Genomic DNA, 17,706 nt, shown 5'->3' on the forward strand with positions numbered 1-17,706 from the left:
GCTTTTATGGCAATTAATAATCTGCACACTTGGCTAGTAGTTCAGCAGGGTTTTGACTCTGCTCCAAGACTATAAATATGGTTTCAATCAGGTTCTTCTCTGGAAACAAAATAAACACATTGGCTTTACTTTAATTGCACTGCTGAAGATGATCAAATCTGTAAAAGCTTCTTAAAGAGTTAGAGTATTAGGTTCATTTTGAAAGGCAATAGTTACTTTAGTTACAGAAAAGGGAGTTTCAAAATCTTGGTGCTCTGAGAGTACCACCTGCAGTTTGATTTTATTGTGCTAACTGGAAATTGGTAAAACCAGTAAGAAATGAACCTTTACCTCAGAATGAAAAATGGTAGGACTTTTTTTTCTGACCAAATGAATCACTTTGAAGTCTTATATCCTGGAAAAATTAAATTATGAGTCACAGTTTCTTGGCTGAAGATGCATCTCTGGATTGAATGTCTCAGCAGTGCAGTTTGTAGGTGTCTCTGCTTCTGTGCACTGCTTCCCTTCCTATCCTTTCCTAAGGATTAGGTGTACTGACCCTGCAGGCTCTCGGGCCATGTCACGCTGATCTGCAGAGTGCAGTAACAGAACTTATATGTGCAGCTCACTGAAATGGAAAAAGGGGTGAAAGCTGAGGGACAGCGACTCCTGAGCCCTGCAGAGCTGTGGGCAGAGCTCTTCCTTCTCCTGCCTGGGTGGACAAATGTCCCATGGCACTGGTATTCCTGCTGCCCAGCCTGCATGATTCCTATTGGCACTGTGCTGCCATTGCCTCTGACCCCCTGCAGCTACTTAGCTAATTTCTAATTAACTGTTTAACTCATACTACTTAGTCATTAGTATCAGCTTAGCAGCCTTAACTCCTGCTTGTCTTTCCTGATAAAACCCAAGACTGAGCTGGAGAAACCCTGAAGTGCACAGGCAGGCAGTTGCCCTTCTGTGGCACCTCCAACACCATGTGCTAAATCCTTCCTCTTTCCTCGATGGCTGCAGTTACCCTGTAGAGGTTTTGTCCTTGGCTGGGACCAGAGCCCTTCCAGAGGCCTTTTCACAGTCTCTTGACCTGCTGGTTTCCCACACGCCATCTTTTCTTGTGCCACAATCCTCACTGCTTGGGCCTGTTGCTAGACTGGGATCTGCTATACCCCTTCAGCTTCCCTGTCTCACCTTTCCACAGCCCAGCACCTCTGTACTGGGGTTGATCCTCTTCTACTGCTTCAGTCCTTCTCCTGCCTCTTCTACCAGATGAGACCTGTTTGAACATTGGTGCTTTTCTATGACCTTTTCATCCCATTGCTGTTCCCTTCCAGGAAAGTATTTTATGAGATTTCTTGGTTTCATAGATAGGGGTTTTTAGGAGAATGGTGGAAGTGTGATATGGTCATGTCTCCTTGTAAACCATTAGAAGTGTCCAAGAGCCTGTGAATTTCCTACCCTAAGCTGGAGTGAAACACATTCCCTGGGGATTAACCTGCACTCTTTGCTAGTGACATGGCTTTGCTGTGGGTAATGAAATGTGAAGAAAAGCAGGAAAGATAAGTGAAAAATGGAGTTGGACATGCTCTATCTACTTTTGTGGTCTGATCCCAAAGCATGACTGGTGGTTTTATATAGAGGTCAGTGGTCAGCTCCTCCTTCCCTCACCAAGCCCTTGTTTATCACCAGTCTCATAAGTGGAGTCTGTGGTTCACAGCTGAAGCCTGGCTCTGCTGCCCTGAGGTCTTGGGGTAAAGCGCTGTGTTTCTTTTCCTTTGTTACGAACCTGAATCATCCCTTTAAGACTCATTCCCAGTGTTGCCCAAGCACTGGGTTTGTGGCTCTCAGGTCATTTGTAGGGAACTCTGCTGACACTGAGCATCAGAGTGTGTGATGGAAGAAACTGTTTCCTGGGGACTCCAGTTTCACTGTCTGTCATCTCCGCGTGTTCTTCACACTGTTCTTCATGTTTTTACACAGCTGCAGTTGCATTTAACTCCAGTGCCACCTTTGGCTGGTGGGAACACGGTCATGTCATTGCTTTCTCCTTTACTTGGGCACCCATTCCCTTGGGCATTGGGACTGTCATCTCCAATGACATCCATAGCTTTGGGTGCTGGGCGTGACTCTCTCTGCAACCTTCTGATGGACGTGTGAGCAGAGCTAAGTGGATATCTAATGCACAGCAGGAGGATGTCACCCTAGTGCCAGAGCTGAGGGTGGGTGACACATCCAGTAACCCAGGGCATTTGGTGGGTTCTAGAAGGCTCCACTACCTGAGGAGCCCCAGCACAGCTCTTCTGCTACTGAGGCCAGGGCTTGCCCACTGTTAATTGCTGGCCTTAAATTTGAAAAAAAGCCTGGAAAGGGATATAAAAGAAGTACTGAATCTGTAATGAATACATACTGCCTTTTTCTCTGGGAATGCATCCCACTGTTACTTATATTAATAACAAGAATGTAGACACAGAAAGCAAAGGCAACGTTTTAATTTTTCAGAATTTGTAAAATTCGTTCTTCCTCTACTTGAGTTGTCTTTGGATCAGTATTTCATTAAAAAAGACCGTATTTGCCTTACGTGACCTGTCTCACTGAAGTCATTGGTAGAGCCCAATTAAGTTGAACAGCACCAGCTAACCAATAATTGTGTAAAAGCATGTGTTTTTATTATTTACCCAATGCAACTTAATATCAGAAAGTGCTCCAATTCTGTGGGGGAGAGCCACAAACGTTGCTTGTTTAGGGGAAAAAAAAAAAAAAAGAATAAAAATTAAGCTAGAATTAATCATGCAAAGCTAAGCAAAGGCTCTGTCACTGTTTCTGGACTCTGGCTGGGGGGAAGCAGATTAGAACTGCAACTTTATTTCACAAATGCAGGTTAAAGTTCCTTCATGTGGATCTCCCTGGGGTGAGGGGATCAGACCTGCAAGGTGCTGAGTGTTTGGGCTCAGGTCCAAGGAAGCTTATTTTCAAGCTGTAAACCCAAAGGGATGCTTTAAGACTAAGGCTGAGCTCAGATGCTCTGCTGCAATCTGGCCCAGAGTTACCAGTCTTTGCTGGATTAAGACGTTTGAGAATAGCCAGCTTTGAGCAAATGTGAAAACAGAGCATTTGGTGGTGGTAACAAATGCACTCTTTGCTGGTGCTGAGTTTTAGCTGCCTGAGCTCCTCGTTATGGGTAACTCATTGCTGCTCGTGGGAGTTGTGTACATGAATCAGAGAGGAGGACAAACCCTTAAGGTTTAAAAGATGAAGCAGTTCCAAGATCCAGGAATTACATACTTGAAGAGCTGTCAGAGAGAGAAACAGCAATTGAATGGCTTAGCAGAGAACCACAATTCAGAAACCTCACACTGTTTTATTGAAATATATTTTTATAATATGCTTTTTACTTTTCAATGTATTATTAAACTTCCTTAAAGATTAACACAATTTGTTGTCAAATTTTTCTCATGTGGCCTGATTGCTTTGCAAAATACCGTATCCTACATATGGCCATCTGTCAAAACAGCAGTGACAAAATGAATTAATCTGAATTGCAGATGTGTTAATGAATCCCTTTGAAGGACTTAAGCATTTAATTAAAAGTAAAGCAGAACACGATAGAGAATTTTTAAAGCTTTTAAAATATTCGAAGTTATCGTTAATATTTGAATTTTATTTTCAGGCACATAATTTGTTCGGGAGGATTTTTCTCTCCCCAAATCTAATTAAAATAATACAAACAAGTCTTGACCCCAGCGTATTTGTTCACTGGCAATTACATAGAACTAAAAATATTTGCACAATAACACAAACATTAGATACTTTCCCCTTAAAATAGAAAAGAAGAATACTCTCCTGAAACTGCATCCGCCTTCTGATCAGACTGACTTGAGAGATGATGTTTAGTAAAAGCCCTTTGGTAGGGTTATGTCCTTTTGTTATATTAACAGTAGACAAACAGTTGCAGTGATACTCTTGGGCACACAGATGTATCCATGCCCTTGGAGAATGTATTGCTAAAAGGGACTGTGGTACTCCCAGCACGTCGCGTGAGCTTGTTCATCTTGTCAAGAACTCCTGCTGAAGCCATCTTTCAAAATCTTTCCATGCCACCACAAAGGTTTGGTTAAAGGGAAAAGACAAAAGAAATTGAATTCTCCTGCATTGGGATAGTTTAGAAGATGGATTTCTTGCAAATATGGAACCTAATGAGGTCTATGGCTAAATTGCAGGACTTTTCAACTCTGAAACTCTCCATCAGCCTCAGTGAGACTGCCCACTCCTAATTTCAGACTTGTCCTCATATACTTTGCTGAATCTGGGCCTTAAATATTTTGTGCTTTGCCAAGCTATGAGTCACTGAAAGTGCTGCTGCCTCAAATGAGCCAGTGACTAAAGCAAACTCATACTGATCATTCTTGAATCCATCTTATGTTGAAACTGATGTCACACTAGGCAGAATTTTGTTGTATATATCATGTTAACATTTGCATAGTAAAGTTTGATAAAAATGATCTGTAGTTAAGCACTGTGTTCATTGTTTGTCACCACGCATTTAGAATTTCTTTTAATATTAGACAAAGATATTTCCATTTGGAAAACTAACTCGTGTCATGAAGGGGAAGGGGTTTTTGTAGAAAAGTGTATTTAAGGTGTTGTCACAAAATTCTTCCTTTAAGAAGAACAAAGGAGGTTTATCAAATATACCTACATGCATGTTCATAAATGTATAAATTCAAGTATGTGTGTATTTTATATCTACACGTGCCCAGGCATGTGCAGAGAGATGTAAAACTTAGTATGTCATAATCCATAGTAGCTATAACCTTAACAAATTGTGCATGAAAGCCTAACATGACCCATAAAGTCACAATTAATTAAATGAACTAATAAGAAAGCAGATACATTAAGCTTTGCAAAATTGTAAAATTAATATTACAGCTATGTCACCTTCACCTGCAACTGGACTGAGCAAGGGTGAGAGAGAGAGAGAAATCAATTCCACGAGTTTTGGAGAATGTAAGACTGTGCTGAGAGTGTATCTGTGTCTTGTGATGTCTTGTTGTGGTGTCACTGCTGCTCTGTGGCGGGGGGCTCTTCATCACCAAGGGAGTCTGGCAGGGCCATATCCCAAGGTTAGCCACCGAGGGGCAAAGTCTGGCTTTACTGTCCTGGCTGGATGGCGTAGGTGGCAGGGGGTGGGTGTATTGTGTTCCTGTCTCCTTCCTGAGTTTGCCCACATGGCTCATCAACAGGGCTGTGTCACCCACCTTTCCAGCCATTCACAGAACTCTTCTTACTACTTTTGCACTGCTCTCCAAATGGTCTGGTTTAATTTGGGACAGGCAGACTGCTGTTAAATTTTACCCATTTGGGCTGTGTACATGTTTGATCAGTCAGACATGCTTGAGATCAGTCAAGGTGCAGGGCTGCAATGAATGATTCCTAGAGGCCATTTTTCATTCATTTTCAACGAATTTTCAGCAGCACCATGTTCCCTTTAAGTAAGGAAAGTGGCTCCTCTGAAGTGCAGCTGAATAATGGGAGAACCTAAAATAATTCTCCAGTATGGAACCTCAGAGGGTCTCACCTCTGAAGCTCTGAGGTGGATGGGTGTTCTGGATTGTGCCAGTGAATCACTGCCCTGCAGAGCTGCTGCAAAAAGTGGTAAAAGGAGCTTTGTACTCATTCTGTGTAAGGGTTTGTTGTCTGTATGTCTGTTGTATCTGTGTTCCACCTCGCTGTAATCCTTCCAGTGGGAGGAGCTCTATGTGAAAGAACTGGCTTCTTTGGGGTTAGACTTGTCTATTTTTGTTGCTTTGGTCTGATACGACTGGTGCAGCCTGGCCTGCTGTTCCCTCCAGCGGCATTAATTGTGTAGCTGGGACTCAAACCAGGGCCATACGGCATCGTTCAGTGAGACTGGAGGGGTGACAAATGGGAGGTGTTGAGAGGTGCCAAGGCCACGGGCCCACGCAGGAACTCTCTGCAGAAGCCACTTTACCTCTGACAGATTCAACACACACTATTAATTGTTTGGGGCCAGCCTTTGCCAAAATAGCCTTTGAAGGGCTGGAGAGATGCTCCCGACTGTGTCTGCTTGTCATGCTCCCTTCACTGAAGGCAGTGACAAACAGCAATTAATTCATTGTCTGAATTTTGTTGTGCTGCACGTCTGTGCGTGGCGAGCTGCCTTCAGCCAGAGGAGATGAGCCACACAGGCGCCCGGCGTGTTCATCACCTGAACACTCTGTAATTGTGTCTGGACAAAAATCAGTCTCTAATTCAATGAGGGCACGGGTGTTAAGCTTAGCTTATAATTGCAGGTAATTAAAATGTGGCAATATTATCTGTAAAGCCAGTTTAAATGAAAATGTCGAAGCAGACATCTGTACCTTAGCATTCACCTATTTGTTTAATTTTTAGTATTCCCAGTTCTTCAATTCATTTTATATTGAAGAGAGACCCTCAGAGGTAACCAAAAGTCTTAACACTGACAAGCACCAGAGCAGACCCAAATTTTTGCACTAAGCACAGACAGCATAAAATCCATTTGGGGCCCAATCTGACATTCCCTGATGCCAGTGGAAAAAAACCTGTTCATAGATACAGAAAGCTAGATGATGTTTCATTAAACATGCTGCATCCTGTGTCTGAGTAGGCACTTGTTTAAATTGGATTCCTGAACGACAGACTTTGGTTTCTTTGCTGAAGTTATAGGCAGCTGACAGGTAAAGGAACAGCTTTTTATTATTGTTAATTATAAATTTTGGGAGGGGAATAATTACAAAATTAGTCAATGTTTCCGATACTATCCAATAAATATTAAATGAGCCTGAAGTTCTCTTCTGATATGATAAAATGTTAGCAATTAGTTTTGCATTTTTAAAACAGGGATGAAAGCAAGCCTGAGTAAGGTAATATAAAACATTACTGTTCAACAGTGCTTCAAGGTTAGTACTTCACTGTATGTAATATTCATTGTAAAAACCTTGCTGGTGTTCCATACTAATGAGTAGGTGAGGTTGGGCTTTTTTATGTTTCCAGCTGGTTTTATCTCTTCAGTGCTTTTGCAGAGCCTGTACACAAGCAAGTGAGAGTCAGGAGAGCTGCATTGTTTTGAGTGGAGCCCTTCTGATTTACACCAACTGGGGATCTGTGCCATAGTTATTTAAAGCAGAGTTGGTAGACAGAAAGCAAACTATGCTTGGGAAAGTTAATTAACAGTAGAAGTCATAACAAGTGGCTCTTTTGTCTCCCGTGAAAGAGGAGGCAGCTGTATTGTTTCTGGCAGAGTAGTTCTCTGTTGTACACATTTATTTACTGATGATTTGGAAGAGGCTGTTGCTCTGGGTAATGATGCTAATATTGACAGAAGGAAATATTATAGTGATAAATAAATGGCAAGTCACAATTAGATACCTAGAAAGTAGAAACCACTGCATAACTTTCAATAGTGATTTAAATAATAATCCTTTAGTATTTAAAACTATAAGTTTTTATAGTTATGTCTCTATTTTTATGTAAAAATGAGGTGGTCTTCAACACCACCTCATTTAAATGTTAAAATTGCGTGGCAAATCCTTTTATGTACATCTGAGTAGTCCTGATTTGGGTAAAAAGGTGGGGTATTTTGATGAAAAATTATAGTTGTCTTCTTTTCCTTCAGTTCCAGATTATCAAGAGCAGGATATCTTTCTATGGAGAAAGGAAACCGGGTTTGGATTTAGGATTCTAGGTGGAAATGAGCCTGGAGAGCCTGTGAGTATCATGTTTTAGCTTGTGACATCTTTCAGAAACACAGCAGTAGAATGCACAGATGTGCAGAACTATGCTATAGCATCACTGCTAAAATAGTTAGTGGACTATATATATATCCTGCATCTCCTCACCTTCCCTCCAAAAACCACCCCACAACTCCATAACTGAAATGGGTTTGGCTTCTCCTTCTACTTTAATGGTGAACCAAATGTAAACACATAGGTCCTTGGACACTGAGGACAGGGTGTCCTGGTCAGGTTTGCAAGTATTTTGATCTTAGAATGCCAGGTTCTCAGGTATTAGAATGCTCAGTTCTCTCCTTGAATTCAGTTAACTTCTTTACCATAAAACCTGTGCCTGTGGGAAGTGCCATCCTTTCATGTGCTGCACAGGTCACAGCTAGATAGTGGCAGCATAAATTACCATGTTTTTCCTTGCCAAAATTATTTTGCTCATTTATGGGGACAGAGACCATGAGTTTGTCTCATGTTAGAGTAACTCCACAGAACTCACTGAAGATAAACCAAGACTGAGTCAGTGGGCAAGTGCGTGGTGCAGAGCTTGTAAACCCTGGAGGCAACTGAAACGGTAATTCAATCTCGGCTTCCCTGACAAGATCCTCAGTGCTTTTAACCATCTTTTTGTCTGGTCACTGTCTGGTTGGACACATTTCCCAGGGCTGTCTGTCCTTAGAGTGAATGGACTGCCTAAAGAAACAAGATGTCAATTTATTACATTTTCACAATGTGCTGTATTCACATAGAACCGCTTTCACACGAGCAACTTTCCTGACCAGCAGACAGTTGTCAACAGTTTCATGTCCCTACTAAATCAGGTCTAACTACAAGTGCCCGTTGCTTCCAGCTGGCTGTTGAGCTGGTTCTCATTTATCTCTCTCCTCCTCCGCTAATTCCTCAGATTTACATCGGTCACATTGTACCGCTGGGTGCTGCTGATGCTGATGGCCGCCTGCGATCGGGTGATGAACTGATCTGTGTGGATGGGACACCTGTGGTCGGGAAATCACACCAGCTTGTGGTCCAGCTTATGCAACAGGCAGCCAAACAAGGTCATGTCAATTTGACCGTGAGGCGCAAAGTGGTTTACACAGGTAGGCTGCAGTATCACCCTGCAGGGGTAGATTTTCTTGCCAGGATTCCAACTGTTCAGCAAATGGTCTAAGGGAAAAAAAAGCTTCTCCTTGTAATGCTGGGAAAACTCAGGGGATGTACTATTATTTTTCCGCTTTTGCCTGTCTTTAGTCTTTTTTGTTCCTGATCAAATAAGTTTCAGGTATTTTTTTTTGCAGTCAAGACTCTCTTAGTTGGCTTTCCCAAGTCTTCATAAGGTTTCTGATAAAATGGGGAACGGTGTGGTTGCAACATAAAATTTTTTGTTTGACTTATGCAGCAAACAGACACTCTGGCCGACTGCTTGTGTTTTCTGTATACTTCCCAAAATAAATGTGCAGCCTGATAGTCACCCTTAAACTGGGAGTAAGGGAAAAGATGATGAAGAGTCCACTAGGAGGAGAGGCAAGGACAGAGAGCAGGTGAGGGCACTGGTGTGTGGTGGCTGGTGTCCCAGGCGCAGGGGAAGCTTCAACAGGTAGTCAAGGGACCTCAGGATGGGAAACTGTAAACATTGTTGGTTCTGGTGGGCCAGGATGTTTGTCGTCACGGAATCATAGAATGGTTTGGGTTGAAAGGGACCTTGAAGATCATCCATTTGCAACCCTTCTGCCATGGGCAGGAACACCGTCCACTAGACCAGTTTGCGCAGGTCTAGAGAGGTTTCTGTATGCTGAGTTGTGCTGGGCATTGTGCACATACTGCACAAGTGTAGGATCTAAGTGGAAAAAAGGGAGCTGGCAGAAAGACAAAGATGCAATGAGAAGTGACACTGCCTGGTACCATTTTGGCACCCAGATGAGTGATTGAAAAGTGTCCTTATAGCAGAGAAAATGAAGACACGAGCACGAGCTTTCTAAATAACATGTGACCTTATGTTTAATACTGGAGAGTAACTTTGGAGTGCTGCCTCTCCCTTTGAGTCCCTTTAGGAACTCAGGTGTGGGATTTGCTTTACCTCACTCAAAAAAAGGGATATTACATAGCTTTTCAAGTTCAGGCATCATCAGATAAGTAGGCAGTGATGTACTTTGATCTTAGAGAGAATCAAAATAACATTCAGATTGGAATTTAGGCCCTCAGTGGAAGTTAGGACTAGAAGAGCACCTCAAAAATAGCTCTGTGTTCTTATCCAGGGCTGAACACAATAATAAATAAACTCATTTCTTTCTCACTTCTCATTTCTTTACTTCTTCCCAATGTGGATTAAATGCCAGGTGATGTCTCTCCTCTAACAGCCTCTCTTTAATTCCTGACCAAGGTCTGGCAATGTGAGAGAAGCTTTAGAAGAGCTTTGGGAGGAAGGGAAAGGGCAGTTGAATTTTGGTATTGTTTTTGTGTGTAGATTTTCTATGCAGTTTTACAGCCTCCAGGCTGGAAATTACCATGAAAGATTTAGATGCATAAGATCTCTCTTGATATTTCATTCAGAGGCATGTTACTGCAGATTGAGCTATTTCTGAATCATTGCAAATGTGGACACTTACTCTAGGATAAATTATTCAGAATCCCCTCTTTCACCTTATATTTGCAGGCTTTTAAATTTCAGCATGACTCTGTAGAGAAGGCTGTTCCTGAATTTTGGTCCCTTGTTCCTCCTGTCATCTGTTTGCCAGTAGAAAAAGATTGTTCACCTAAATGGGTACTCTCTGTCTTGAGATTCATGTAGGGGGAATTTTATGCTCCTGTATTCTTAATATGAAGAATGCTATATATTTAGTACATACTTCTGAGTATATAAGTGCAGACAGGACTTCTATCCAAGGGTATTTTAAAGTCCTTTTTTTTTTTGTATCATGATTTTACAGGTTTAGATTTTGTTTGCCATCCATTTTCTTGCTGATGCTTTTAAGATCTTCAACTTAATTTTGATTCACCAAATTGGAGAAGTGACCTGATTAGCGGAGGCAGCCATTCAGCAGGGACAAGTGCAATATGCTGCTCTCAGCTGCACAAATGGGCTGCAGAGAACAGGCTGAGTAATGAGAAGTGGAAGTTACTGTGGGCCACAAGCTTTACACTGAGGTTGGCTCAGGTGAAGAAAAACACTGTGCTGGGGTGTAGGCAGGGGGGAACTCTCCTGATTTCCCAGCAGATGATGGCTTAGTGCAATATGGTCCAGCACTTCAAGAAAGACATATTTGAGTTGGAGAGAGCCCAACTGGAGGGAGTCCAGAGGACCAGGGAAAATAAGGAGAGCTCTAGAAAAAGTGGTCTGAAAGGAAATGTTGAACAAATTTTGATTCTTTAGCTTAAAGCAGAAGAGGGGGAGGAGGTATTAAACTCCCCAGGACTATAAGAGGCTGCTACAAAGAGGAAGGGAGTAATATGTTCTCCATATGCCTGTTAGATAGCACTAGAAATAATAGCCTTATGTAGCAGCAGGGAAGATTTAAGTCAGATATTCCAACCAATAGATTGCCTGGGGAGATATTTAACAGCTGATTAGACAAACATCTGTCAGATCTGACATGAAGTATAGTTGGCCCTCACTCGAGCAGAATCTGGACTAAGCAATTTTTTTGAGATTTCTTCAAGCCTTGTGGTAGCTGATTAGATTTTAAACTAATACCCCTTCCAACTTCAGTTGCTGTTAAACAACTGTTTAATATTAATGTTAACAATGTTTAATGGTTTCCTCTGTCTGTACCAGACTGTACAGATGATAGTTGCTGGTTCTTCTATCGAGCAAAGTTTGGTTCGCAAGTTGTTTTGCTCATGTTCAGCAGTTGTTACTACTAAAGATCCCATTAATCAAAGGCAATCAGTGCTAACTAATTGATACCTTTGCATTTAAAACTACACAAAAGGTGGTGTTGTGAGATATTATTGTCTCTCCTTGTGGCTTGTGCATACATATGTACAACATACATACGGTTGTACATATATAACTGAAGTGGGGATGCAATAGCTAGAGGAGGCACCTTTGAACTAATGTAATCCAGGTTTAAAATGCCACAGAGCATCCAAGCATGCAGCACTACACTGGTTTAACCAGGCTGCAGTTTGGCAGTGGACAGCTTTGGCTGCATGACCACACACAGGAAAGAGTGAGCATGTGTGTGCAGTGCCACCACTGAGCAGAGCTATTGGTGGAGGCATCTGAAAGCATGGCCATGGTGATCGATAGACTAAAGCAGATGATTTTCTTTTACCCTTTTCTCAGTAGACAGCTATTTTCAAGCACTAAATGGTGCAGCCTGCTCGAACTGGTTTTTTTCTCCCTTCCCCAGTTCCCAAGGCAGAGAATGAAGTCCCATCCCCTGCCTCCTCCCACCACAGCAGCAACCAGCCGGCCTCACTGACGGAGGAGAAGCGAACGCTGCAGGGCAGCCAGAACTCCCTCAACACGGTCAGCTCGGGCAGCGGCAGCACCAGTGGCATTGGCAGTGGTGGCGGCGGGGGCAGCGGGGTCGTCAGCACTGTGGTGCAGCCCTACGACGTGGAAATCCGCCGTGGAGAGAATGAGGGCTTCGGCTTTGTCATCGTCTCATCAGTGAGCAGGCCTGAGGCAGGGACGACGTTCGGTGAGTCCTGCAGGTTTTTAATTGCATCTCAAGTGAGACGCAAGGTTTGCAGCAAAAGGAGGCAAGTGGGGATATGTTTAATTAAAAGTTGTGAGCATGCCCCAATTTATGTAATTAATACCTTAATCAGAGGCAAAGAATTGGTAGGTGTTTGCCTCCTGGGTTTTGTTTGGCACTGAGTCGAGAAGAGCGAAATAAGAAATCCCAACCTGAAGAGCTAAAATGCCACCAATGGCAATTCCTGATGCTCGCTTTCTGGGAGAGCCTCTCTGGGGTTTGCTCTCAGAGGAGCAGCTGGGTATCCTCCCAGTGATGCTTTTGCCAGTGCAGAAATGTAGCAGGTGGAATGAAATATGTCTTGTGATGGTGGAATCAAGCCAGTTGATTTAAAAGCAGTAACGCTTAAACTCATTAACTTCTCTTTGGCAATCAGGGTTGTTCTGATCATCATTATGGAGTGAGCATGCTGATAGCTGGAAAGTTTTAATTAATAGTGCTTGCTGATGAGACATAAAATGAGGAATACTGTTAAAAAACCAGAATGTTTCTTTTACCCGTTTCACCTCTTCCCAAATCCATTTCTTCAGAGTAGGAAGAAATTGAGTTTAAGCTGTGTAACATGTACTATCCTGACCTAACAGAGGTGGTCATGGTTTCTGTCTGAAGAGAATCTTTCTGCTAGGCAGACACCCATTTCCAGGGGTTGCTGCAAAGGAGATGTGCATAAGCTGGTTTTGCAAATATGCCCGGAACAGCCTGTACTCAAGCAGAAGTGTCATTGCAAGGAGGAAACCAGTCAGAGATGCTGTTTTCTTCCCTTTCCATCTCCTCCAAAAGGAGGCCAGAGGCAGCATCCACTGGTACTTTGTAAAGGAAGGTGTTCCCTTAGTCTATGGCACATGATAGGGGTGGAGGGAAAGGAAACACAGAGCACTGCCTTGGCCATCTTCATAGTGCCTCCCACAGCAGTGTTGTGGTTTGCAGGGAAAGTGCATTGCAGGCTCCCTGTGCAGCTTGAGTGTTCCTGGGGCACGCAGGTGCAAGAAGGGGCCTTTCCCTCTTTCTCCTAGGCTTTATTTTCTGACATTTATTGCCATTGCCCGTCAGTGACACCCTTAGTAATACATCAAGGGAGCACCACCTCCTTTGCTGATATTGATGTAGAACAGGTTATTTTTAGCACTGTTCTGGACAGTCTGGCAGCAGAGATTTCAAGGGGGAAATATGTAGTACAAAACTAGTGCATTGAGTTCTGTCAGTTCTCAGGTTCTAGGCTCTCACACTGTCCTTGCTGCTGGGAACTGCTCTTCCAAAATAGGTGTTTTGGTGCCAGAACACAATGCTGTAATATAAAACAGATTAAATTGAACACAGTCTAGAACAGAGGGAGTGCTTTTATCTTCTGAACGGATTTGCAGATGTGTAAATAACTTTTACTGTGTGAAGACTATGCTGTAACTCTTCTCTGCAGAGAAACCTTGACCTGAGTTTGTAAAAAGTTGTGTTTGCTTTAGCCCAAAATACTTGCTAACTGGAAGTTTTCTGTGCAGGGGCTCCCAAGGAGATCTGTTGATCTGTGACTGTTTTTCCTTTAATTTTTTTCAAGTATATTCAGCTTTTTCCTAATACTCCGCATGAGATCTGTTCCCTCTGCTGTCTGGTGCTTGCTCTGGACCTGCTTTGTAGTTTTTTGCATTCATGGGTAGTATTTAGAGATGGGCCAAACTGGTTCTAAAACCCACCTTGATCACTTTGGTGTGGGCTCTGCCATCTGTGTTCAGTGGATTGGATAGAGTAGATCATATCCTCAAAACAGCCTGCAAACTGGATGGGGTTTTGTATTACCAAAAAGAGAAACTTTCTGGTGTCATAGTAAAATAAAAAAGATCTCTCTAATGTTTGTAACTAACACTTTTTGCCCGTTTTCATCGCATCTTTCCAACCTCGCATGTCCTTGCCTTTTCTTCTTTATGGTCTTTCTAGTGTTGTCATGTGCGTATATCTCTAAAACTACTAACCAAATAAAGACTACAGCAGAGATGGGAAGGTGCATCTTGAGGGCGAATGTATTGTGGATGCAAAGTGTGAGATGACCACTCTGTGTACCCCATGGCTTTAACCATGTGCTGTGTGCCCCAAGGCCTCTTGGCCTCCCACGTAAAGGAGCTGTAGAAAAGCTCACTGGATTTATCTGAGTAATGCTGTGTGTTCCAGTTCTGCATGTTATGGACAACCCTGTGCTTTTCAAACAAAACAATTGCATGGAACAGGAGGAGAATTTTGTCTCCAGAACGCATTCATCCTAAAGTGCTCTCACTCTGTGTGTCAGACATCTCAATGGTTTTGTGTGTGGTTTTAGAGGTATTTGAATGAGGAGGTCCTTATTCCTTCTCTGTTCCTACCTTGTGCCATCTAAGATCATAAGAGGGGAAGGGTTAGTAGAGGCTGAGGTGGGTGCCAGCACCAAACAGGTTACCTTTGTCAGTCTTGGCCCATCTGTAGTGGTCCTGTGCCTTCCCTGGTAGTACCTTTATTCACAATGGAAAAAAATGTTTCGTGTTGCTTCCCCATCCAGCGCTGATAGAGTGGGTCTGTGTGGTAGACAGGGAGCCACACTCCCTCCTAGGCCTAGAATGATTTTATCTTTCTAAACGGAGAAAGAACAAAACATTGGCAGAAGCTTGAACAGCAGTTGGCTTTAGAGAAGGACTAGAGAGGCTGACACCGATGTAATATTGGAGGAGAAAGGTTGAGTTTTCTACAAATAGTTTTGATTTTTTCCTTCAAAAACAAAATCAGATTTGGGTTATGATGAGGCTGCTAAGTGCAGTTGTAAAAATAAAAAATCTCACGATTTATTAACAGAAACCCACTTGGGGAGAGTTTTGAGTAATTAACAAAACACCTTTTTGTGGAAGAAGTAAAGTGTTGTGCACTCATACTAGTTGATTGCCAATGTTTTGAACACTGGCAGCAAAGCTATCCTATAATAACTTTTGCTTGATGCATTAATTAATTAACCCTTAACCTTCTCTTTCCCTTTTCAACCCTTTTTTTCCTTTTCCCCTTCACCATATTCCCACATATGTAAACAATAAAAAAACCAAACCAAACCAAAACAAAAACAACCCCCAAACCAATACAAAAGCGGGAAATGCATGTGTGGCCATGCCTCACAAAATAGGTCGGATAATTGAAGGGAGCCCCGCAGACCGCTGTGGAAAGCTGAAAGTAGGCGACCGGATCTTGGCCGTCAATGGGTGCTCCATCACCAACAAGTCGCATTCAGACATCGTCAACCTCATTAAGGAAGCGGGAAACACCGTCACCCTGCGCATCATTCCAGGAGATGGTAAAGTATCTCTTTCCTGCCGTCTTACCTGACCCTCTTCTTGGTTCTGTGTCCCCGGGCTTTTTCTGTCACTTGGAGCTGCAAAGTCATGGAGGACTCGATTTCCGCTCCCACTTTGGGAATTAGCAGTGAGGGAGGTCATGAGTCTGCCATAGTTTTATTTTTTGTTTCTTTTTATAGAGACGGTTGGTTTTTAACAGGAAGGTGCTGATTCAACATTAAGAAAATAATATTCCATTCCATGTATCTGCTTAAAATGTTCTTCCATAAATTTGATGGATCTGTCAATACACTTCGGTTCGATTCTTAGCTTAATAATGCAGCTTTAGAGTATTTGGGAATCACTTGTTAGTATGTGGGATTCCTGAAGCTTTCAATAGACACAAGCAGGCTGTAGAGTAAAGAGATTACAGAAAGGGATAAACACTTTGACATGTTTTAAGCTGTTTTAAAAGCAGATTTGTTTTTATTCTGGGTAAGTTGCTTTGGAAGCGAGCTCAGTACATTTTTAATGACTGCTTAAATGGTGATGGTTCTGCAGCTGCATTTTAAGAGTTACCCTAGACGGGATCTCAGTGTTTCAGATGAGAGGGAATGTGCAGGATCCCTAATAATAAGCTGACACTTGGTGCTGATTTCAGGTCACTGAAGTATTTAATAAAAATAAGGATTTGTGCTATATATCAGTTTCATTAAATTAATCCCACTTGATGCCCAGATAGGAACTGATCAGAAACCTGGTAAAGTATCTTCAGCAGAACTAAAATTGCTGTGGTTCTACATTCTAAGCATTTTCTTTGTTTACTGTGCTTCTCTGCCATGGATGGGTTCAAAGTGAAAGCTTGTTGGGCAGAAACCTTTCCACATTGCTCCCCACAGACCAGGATGAGAAATGATCTGGTTATAAATTATTTCTGTTTAGGGTGATCTGTTTTGCACAAAAGCCTTATTTTCCTACTGTCTAGTGGGTAGGAGGTCAAATGGTATATGATCCTCTGCTGCTTGCCGCAAATAGGGTGTTCATGAATAATAAAATGGCTGTGAATCAATCTAACATCTGAGCTGGCCTGTGCATGCCTGTTTTGGAAGATAAACTGAGAGAATTGTTCATTACCTGTATTTTAGTATCTGATAAAAAGGAAGGTGAATCTTTAAATAAATAAAGGGCTTATTTTCTAAAAAAGCAAAACCATCTAAGAAATAAGCAACTTTTGAATGATTTAAGAATTTTTTAAGAATATAACCTCCTGACATAAATGCTCAGCCAGTCTTGCTCATGCAGTTATGTGTCCCAAATATCACGTAAATTGCTTAGGTTAGGGAAACATGTACTTGTGATTGACATCATGTATTCCTGGAGAAGATGGAAAGCTGTTCTTTGGGGAAGGAATCAACTCTGCTTTCATAGCAATTCAGACTTAAGTGTTTTTACTTACTGTCACTTCGAAATTCCAAGTCAGATTGCCAGCTTTGCATAGTATTACCTGCATTTATTTTCCAAAAGACAGTAAGACCCAACACTCTCAGAATCCCTGAGGGATTTGCCCTAAAACCCCATGAGATACAAGAAATTGGTCTCAGTGTTGTTTTCTTTTTGATGTCTTTGTACGCTTTTCTTGATTTGTTGTTTCCTTTTGTTTTCTTTTGAGTGCTTTTTTGGCAAACATAAATGGTCTGTGTGCTTCAAGGAGGGGGGAGCATAAATCAGAAGCCACTCGTCAGATAAACATGAAACTGAGGCTCATCACAAGACTCTCAAACTCACACTGCTAATCTTTTCTAACATTATTAAAAACACCAAGTTTTTGCTTTGTAATAAGTCTTGCACAAGTTAATTGCCACAGACCACTGCAGGATTGTATTTGCAATGAAATTATGATGCTTTACCCCACTTCCAGCAGATGCAAGGATACAGAGTGCTGGAAAGGGACAAGCTTAGAATTAGGCATGTAATTGTTGACTGGAGTTTTAGGGC

The 17,706-nt window shown here is 42.2% G+C and overlaps 1 protein-coding gene across 28 annotated transcripts in view; it reads left to right on the forward strand.

The window, feature by feature from the left end:
- MAGI1 (membrane associated guanylate kinase, WW and PDZ domain containing 1) overlaps window positions 1-17,706 on the forward strand; it is a 335,583-nt gene that overhangs the window by 306,155 nt on the left and 11,722 nt on the right. For 17 of the 28 annotated variants that reach the window (XM_042014765.1, XM_042014699.1, XM_042014557.1 and 14 more), the window contains 5 exons: window positions 4,903-4,980; window positions 7,631-7,722; window positions 8,641-8,833; window positions 12,086-12,379; window positions 15,528-15,731. In XM_042014765.1, coding sequence (XP_041870699.1) covers window positions 4,903-4,980; window positions 7,631-7,722; window positions 8,641-8,833; window positions 12,086-12,379; window positions 15,528-15,731 — 861 coding nt within the window. The remainder of the gene's footprint in view (window positions 1-4,902; window positions 4,981-7,630; window positions 7,723-8,640; window positions 8,834-12,085; window positions 12,380-15,527; window positions 15,732-17,706) is intronic. The other 11 variants (XM_042014616.1, XM_042014743.1, XM_042014607.1 and 8 more) reach the window with 5 other exon arrangements.

This window comes from Corvus kubaryi, unplaced genomic scaffold, assembly GCF_017639235.1.
Source record: "Corvus kubaryi isolate FWS band 111438036 unplaced genomic scaffold, C.kubaryi_AGA036_p1.0 136, whole genome shotgun sequence".
Taxonomy (NCBI): Eukaryota; Metazoa; Chordata; class Aves; order Passeriformes; family Corvidae; genus Corvus; species Corvus kubaryi.